The sequence below is a fragment of the Bemisia tabaci genome, chromosome 5 (assembly GCF_918797505.1).
Source record: "Bemisia tabaci chromosome 5, PGI_BMITA_v3".
Classification (NCBI taxonomy): domain Eukaryota; kingdom Metazoa; phylum Arthropoda; class Insecta; order Hemiptera; family Aleyrodidae; genus Bemisia; species Bemisia tabaci.
The window spans coordinates 27,607,402-27,615,083 of NC_092797.1; the positions used below are offsets into that span (position 1 = coordinate 27,607,402).

Below are 7,682 nucleotides of genomic sequence, written 5' to 3' on the forward strand. Positions count from 1 at the left end.
CGCAATGAACGCTTTCCGGCTACTGCGCACATTTTAGAGTGTCCCTCTCCTCTCCTCCCTGTCCAAAGTTGAACTAAGTTCCGAGTTTTTTATGGTTAATTTTCTAGGTTAGCTTGAAAGTTTTTATGTAAGTAGGCATTTGTGACTTATTTTTATTACTGCGGAAGGTCGTAATTTCAAGTGCAGTTACCGATGAATTATCGATACAATTTGTGCGTGGAGTGTTAAATACTGATAACCAATCCCACTTTCGTTGTTATTGTCGATATATTTTTATCCCAAAAACTATGGTGTGCTTCAATGGTAGTGTTCTTTACATTAGGTTGCTGGACTATTTTACCTCGTAAGTGAAGCCATATTTTCATTCCTGGAGATGCTTTCCATAGGGATATTTATTAGAGTTTGCACGTTCACACGAATCCAAACTAAGTTTGACTCCTGTCTGCGGTAACTTACATACTCCGGAAAATGCGTGAGATTTTTTCGACTCGGTTCCCTTAAATTGGATCAGATTCCTTCGTATGGGGCTACCTATTCAAACCTGGGCAATGCATGTCCTTGCATAATGCTAATCTCTCCTTCACATTTGCTGCAATGGCTATCAAAGTGTTGTACACTGCCTTACTCCGAATTTGGTTGTCTTGTATCAATGGTGTGAATCGTCTGGATTATATGCGCTTTAACCTTCAAGGAGGATTTGAGAAGTGACTCCTCTAATCTTTCTTAAGTCACAGCAGAACGTTTATGTGACTGCTAGATAAGAAGACCTGAGCACTGCCATGCTTAGGAAGAATGCTGTATGAACATTCGATAGTTGCTAAATTAATTCTGCGAAAACAATTAATTTTGAAGAAGGTTATGAATATTTTTCCATGAAATTTTTGGACTTTCACATCAAATTATGAGTAAACTTTTCTGTAAAATCGGATGTGAGATATGCATAAATTTTTCTGAAAATTTGTGATTTTTTTAAGGAAATTTGGCAACGCCTGATGGCTCATACAGCGTTTTTCCGTAGCACGGCAGAGTATTAAAGTATACAAACGGACTCATCATATGCCAGCATGAAAATCAACCCCGCCTTGCAGCATTTTCAGCCAATTAGAATGAATCAAGAAGCTAACAAATGCATTTAGGTGGCAATTGTGACAAGGGCCTGGGCGATTATAATTTTTCATGCATGAAGTCAGCAGAAAATACACGAGGTAGATTGGGAGACTCAGGCATGTAAATCAGCAAAAACGAATCACGACAACCCTAGCAACTAATACATCTCTTGCACCAAAGAATGAAAGAATTATAGAATTGCTCGGCATCAAAGTTTTAATGCTCAGAATTAATTTTGAGAAGTACTTTAATAGTTAAAGATTGAGGAGGGACCCAATGAAGGAAAATGAAAGTAACTAGTCTACCCACATAAGACTATGTCCTCAGTGTAACACTGAATAGGTAATGCTACTGCAAATCCAAAAGTTGCCAGTGTAGCATCTAAAGTTGCTAATTTGACATTGGAAGTTACTAATGTAGGTAACATTAAAAGTTGCTATTGAAAAATTATTTTGGCACCAGAGCATGGGGTTGTCAGATATTGTAGTTCTACCAATGAGCATTTTGATAACTAAACAATACAACGTCATGTTTCTTTTGTGGTTTTGTGCTACTGTGGTACAGCTGGTTTGAAATAATGATTTCAATGAACGAAGTACATTATCTGCTTATGTTTGCTTTATTCTGTTTTAATATTAATGAAAGTGTGAAACTATTTTTCAGATTTCGGACAGCTTAAAGTTTTGTGTTAGCTCAAGATTGCTTGACTCCTCTCGTACTTGCAGTTGTCTCGTCTGTGAAGCACAAAATCATCGCATCAATTCATCTTGGTATGATGAGAAAAGACCTTTTTAATCATTGTTCTTATGGAAGAATGCTGCATTCTCTTTGGAATGTTACAAAATTACTTTCATTTGTTTCCTTCTTTTTTCTAAGGAGAAGATACTATCAATCATAGAAGTCTGCATTAACAAATCACAAAGAAAAAAAAAGAAAAAATTCATACAGAGCATGTTATAATTAGGTGAAGGCTGTGTACTCCTCAATGCTGAGTCCAAAATTGAACAATGTCATTTTTCTTCATTACCCACAAATACCCTGGAAGATCCAGGGTTTTTTTCAAAAAATAATAACCAGGACTTTTAGGGAAAATTTGATTTTCCTGATAACTGATGCATGACAAAATCAAAAATAATTTTCGAAATCCGCTGCCAAAAATAGAAGCCCGAAATATCTATGTCTTGCCGAAAAATGTTCCTCACTGTCCCTAACAACATTCTCCAGATAAATGGTATGATTCTCCTGTCTACCACCTTATGAAATTTATTTGATTGTAGAATCTGATTGGATATGGAACAGTTTTTCTCAGGTATGTGACGGACCTAGTCGGTGATTCCACCAATTTTCTCCTCCTTTCTCTCCTTTGTTTTTTTTTTTTTTTTTTTTTAGATGTTGCTTTTAATATTTCACGCTCAAGTGTATAATAATATTTTTTTTCTGTTTGATCCATTCCAAGATACCAACATTTGATTCAAGCACAAACTAACAATGGAAACTATCGATCCAAACCAGAACGGAATCATTGTTGTTGAAAATTCAACAGGAGAAGAGCTTAATGTCCTAACGATGAGTGAATTACAGCCAGTCGCTAGAACGGTTGTCATTGAAACCACTAATGTGGCTGAAGAAACCCCAAACCATCGAATCATTAAGCTTGAAAGAACTGATAAAGAATGCCAGACTGATCCTGATTTATATTTGAACATGATGGCGAAGAAGATGGATATTGCAATGCGAAATCCTTCTTTAGAGCAGGTAAAGTAATCCATCCCTATACTTCTTCTCTGAGGATCCAAGAAAATTCATTTAAGAAGAGTCTAAGTTTCCCATTACAATGCATTATTTAAGTATGTAGGATTTTCTTTGTCAACAGTTTTAATAAGAGTTTCATTTTCATGCGGATATTCAGGGTTTGATCCCCTGCAGGTGTGGTGATTTTTTCTCATTCAGCAGTCACGTTCCCTTCGTGCCCTCCACTACTTCTTTAGAGACTTTAAAAATACAGTGACTGAGTTATTAAAACTGTAGTCAGTGCAATCAAATGGTACCTGGTGTTTCAAATAGAACATTTTGATCTCACTCTGTAGACAAAAATTATAGGAGTGCTGGACTCAAGTCTGCTTTTCAGCTCTGAAATATGTTTGCAACTGTTTCATTACCATCTGTTGGCTGAATTGCGCATAAAATCATGCAAGTGACATTGATGAAAGCAAGACGCAAAATAAAACCAAAGATATTTTTGCAAGCTGAAGATGGAAATCTCTTGGTGGCACTTTTTGCCATTTAGGTATATTTATATGTTCTTCAATGATGCAACATTAAATTTTTTGACTCCTCACCCCTCATAGTGCTTTGATGATGTAGGCCCCTATCTTTTAACGTGTGAAGACAAAATGGCGTAAAGCTCTCCCTGATCCCCCGCCTTCTTCAAGAGAAACGTATTTAATGCATTTTTAAAGTGCCTTTTTTAATTGCGTAAAATGTGGAAGCTACTGTTTTAACTACATTATTTTTTCTGTGTATTCAAAGTCAATTCATTTGACTGGGGTCCTTGAAAATTTGATAAATATGATTATCTAATGTCAATCAGAGGCAGACAGTTTTGCAAATATGATTTTGAGAGAAGTGCAACTGATTCATTGCATTTAGTAGCCGAGTCTGTCAAAAAATTGAAGCCCCGATTTTTTTGGTAATTGTGAAATAATTATAATTTTCATTCAATGTGGTATATTTGTAACTAATCTGATCTATATTTTCTTTTCACTTAGGGAGGCCCTATGAACGGGAAGAATAATGAGACCTACAACTATGCATTGTGGAATGCAGCTCAACAGCACTATAATCAACAGTTGAACAAGAGGTTTGCGTGCACTCTTTGTGATAAAACATTCACGCAACAAGGGAATTTGAAGACCCACATGATGTCTCATTATTGTGAGAGAAATTTCAGTTGTCCATACTGCGAAAAAACTTTTGTGCAGAAAGGCAACTTAAAAACGCACATCATGCTCCACACGAAAGAAAAAGTGCATGCCTGTCAATTTTGCGACAAAGTATTTGTTCAAAAAGGTAATCTACAAAGCCACATCCTCACTCATACGAAAGAGAAAAAATTTCACTGTTTAATCTGTACCAAGTCATTCACGCAGAAAGGTAATTTGAAAACTCATTTTCAAATTCACACTGGTGTGAAAAGGTTTCAGTGCCCCTATTGTGAAAAAGCTTTCAGCCAAAAGGGTAATTTGAAAACCCATGTTGCCAGGCACACTGGTGAGAAAAAATTTCAGTGTCCGATTTGTGATAAAATGTTTGTACAGAAAAATAATTTAGATAAACATATGATGAACCATTCAATTCACAAAAATATTGATGAGCAGTTCAATAGGAGTTGGCAGCAGCCACCTCTGCCCCACCAGCCCCCACAGCACCCCCAGCCCCTCATAGTGGTTAGCCAACCAAATCCAATGGAAATTCCCAAATCTGAGCCTACAAGTGTAGACACGTTTTACAGTTATGTTGGTAAATTATACAACCCTAATCCACAAATACACATGGGTAATTAACCATTTGAACTAAGTTTCTTCAAGAAATAAAATTTGTTATCCCTCTTGGTTTTTATAACTGTGATAAGTTAGTGTGGTTATGTAAAAGTATGATTCTTATTTCATCTCCTTTAGCTTTCTATTCGAGCATTTTTCGGTCTTTGTATCTAGTTTTCATTGTTCTTTCTTTCTTTCTCAGAATGTTATCTAATTCTAATTTGTATTGTGTATCCTGACCCTCACATGTGTAATTTGTATTTTTGTTATGTCAACAAAGCATTTGTGTTAACTGGTGAAAGTATCCTAAAATTCCCTCACTTTCACTTCCTTGATGAAAAATATGAAGCTAAAATAATTTTCTACTGATAAAATGAGGATGAGATTGACCTTCAGATCGTTCTTTAAAATTTCACCTTTGTAATTCAATTCTATTACCTGAAATTATCCCTTTTTTATTGTTGCACCATTTTTCTGTTCAATCTGATTCTGGTTTGGCTATAAAATCAAGTAAGACTTACCTATGTTTTGACTGTGAGCAATAGACAAATTCATGTATCTCAATTTTGAAGAAAAAGAAAATTTTCAGCATTTATAAAAAGAAATATTTGCCAAATTCAGTCTTACTATTATCTGGATTTAAACTGTTATTAGTCATTAATATGATATTATTTTTAGAACCATTATGTGCAGTCTTATCAAGTTTTTTTCTTACTGATAATCTCAAATGCAATTGTCTTTTTTTTTTAAAACGAAATCGGCAAGTCAGATTAAAGTCATGAAGAAGCACTATTTATTCAACTCAATGACTTGTGGCAATCAGTTCTAAGCTCTAAAATGATTAGCAACAATATTCAAAACATCTTTCCCAATAACAAATAATGTTTAATTACACTGAAATAATAGTGTTTTAACAATTTCCACGGTGCCAGATTTTGTTTTCATGCCAAGTTATGTCACAGATTAAAATTCTCTGTAAATTCAGTTCCTCAGGTTTTCCAATAACTTTTGCTTCTTTGTCATCATTAGTTTAATGTTTGTATTCTTTTTAAGTTTACAACACTCTTCAAATAGAACATTTTAGCTTTAACTTTAATGTTTATTTTATTTTATTTTTTTTTACTATTTTTTTAAATTTGCAATTTACAAGAAGTAATCTTTTAATGTCAACATCATAAAACTCTGGTTTATGAGGTGTTGTTGCTCAAATTTTCTCATATTTGATCATTTTTCTTTAATTTTTAAAATCAATACAAACAAGTTGAAAACTTGTTACAAAATTTAATGGCTAACTCTTCTACAAACATTTTGTACAATTTTGTTTTGTTTTATTTGTTGAAAGGTCCATGAAAACTTGTGTCATCCCTCTAAGCACTACCGTTAAGTGTACTTCATGAGGCTTATACGGCCTGAAAAAGTCACACAGAACTAAACATCTTGGCCCAGTTACAATACAAGTTTGTTTAGTTTACTCAGCAGTGGGAAGCAGGAGGTTATCTCAGATATTTTCTTCAAAAATATCTGTGATTGAAGCATTTAATTTCATTATTTAAAATTACTTTTTCAGTTGATCCTCCCAAAGTCCTTGCATGGAATAAACTGTAACCTGTGACATGTTTCAATTATGTATCGCACATTTATGTAATTAGCCATCCCCTGTTGTAGCATGTACAACTTAATTTATACATTTTGCGTGTCAAATCAGCCTTTATGGCTCAAATGAACCTCATAATTTATATTTTTCAGCATACTTCCTGTCTTGTAAATAATTTCCTTAGTTGCAATTGAAGTAGACAGTTATGTATTTTTCTTCTATTTTTTGTTAAAGACACTGTGAGTTAAAATAATTTGAGAACCAAGAAGCTCTCTCGTTTACCATTATGCACATAAATTTATTTTGATACTGTTATTTTGCAGGGCCAAAGCTATACTGTCACTGTATCAATGTCAATAGTCGCTAAAATATGTGTTTTGCTGATTAATTTTCTACCACCATCAACACATTGTGCTGTCGATATTTTTTCCAACATGTAGGTACTGTTGATCAGGAAATGAAACTTTATCTTTGAAATATAAGTATGTCGTCCTCTTAAACTTGAGTTTTGTTTTTAAATTTCTCTCGCTTTTTCAGAACCTTAAGGAGTGTCAGCAATTTAATAAGTTCAACCTTTTTTTTGTAATAAATGAAAACTTTTGGAAGGAGAAACGACTTTAAGGACTGAATTTTGAATTTATTCCTAAGGCCCCCTCAATGTTATGCAGAAAATCTATGTAGGTATTAAAAAAATGAAGCGATCTCTTATACCAGTGAGATTTGGATATCTATTAGGCCTGTTCTTACGAAAAATTTTCTCAACTGTAACGATACATCTCAAGATTTAATTCCATATTTTTTTTAAATAAAAAAGGTTTCGTTTACATACCTACAAGGGCTGCGTCCGGTTTTCTCTTTGTTGCTCCCGCGGTCATTCACTCCCGCCGCCGCTCCTATCGAAGTAGTAAAAATTTCTCGGGTCAGCCCCCAATATTTTTAAGGTCTCATGAAATCCACTTGCGGCCTTAATAAGAGGTTCAAATCAACCGATCCTTTTTCACAGGGAGGGATTCCTCAAAGCCGTGCAAAAATTTTGTGAATATGTAGTGAGGGTTGCTTGAAAAACCACAAATACTTGTATATGAAGAAAAAAATCTTGAGGGGAAGCATTTACTTGATTTTTGCCTTGGATTCTATGTATGCGAGAATTTTAAGCCGGCCTTCCCTTAAGTTTGCACCAAAAATTGTGTGTGTAAATGCGGTCGAATGCATCGAACACTATGGAATTATTTTAATTCCTGGATGTAACTATTCGAGCCCCATGGATGTCCATGCTGCATACTCACGAAAGTGAAGGCGTCTTGGCTGTCCGGGCACTCACCACTTAGCCCGCGGCGCACGTGCGTGTCAAATTTTCGAAATCGAGTTTCCTTCAAAATTCGTCTAAACTCTTTAAGATGGAATCACTGAATTAGCTAAAACCAGGGCCGGATTAAGGGGAT

General features: G+C 34.8%; 1 protein-coding gene across 1 annotated transcript; it reads left to right on the forward strand.

Annotated features, from left to right (window-relative positions):
* The first annotated feature begins 110 nt into the window (after positions 1-110).
* On the forward strand, positions 111-6,740 carry LOC109037501 (uncharacterized). The gene is made up of 4 exons (XM_019052212.2): positions 111-343; positions 1,771-1,877; positions 2,564-2,862; positions 3,876-6,740. Exons 3-4 carry the CDS (start codon positions 2,596-2,598, stop codon positions 4,668-4,670), a joined length of 1,062 nt encoding a protein of 353 aa, XP_018907757.2. The 5' UTR covers positions 111-343; positions 1,771-1,877; positions 2,564-2,595; the 3' UTR covers positions 4,671-6,740.
* The last annotated feature ends 942 nt before the right edge of the window (positions 6,741-7,682 follow it).

Coding starts and splice junctions, on each gene's coding strand:
- LOC109037501 (XM_019052212.2), top strand. CDS start 2,596: ATGGAAACTATCGATCCAAACCAGAACGGAATCATTGTTGTTGAAAAT. Junction 2,863..3,875: donor GAAATCCTTCTTTAGAGCAG/GTAAAGTAATCC, acceptor CTTTTCACTTAG/GGAGGCCCTATGAACGGGAA.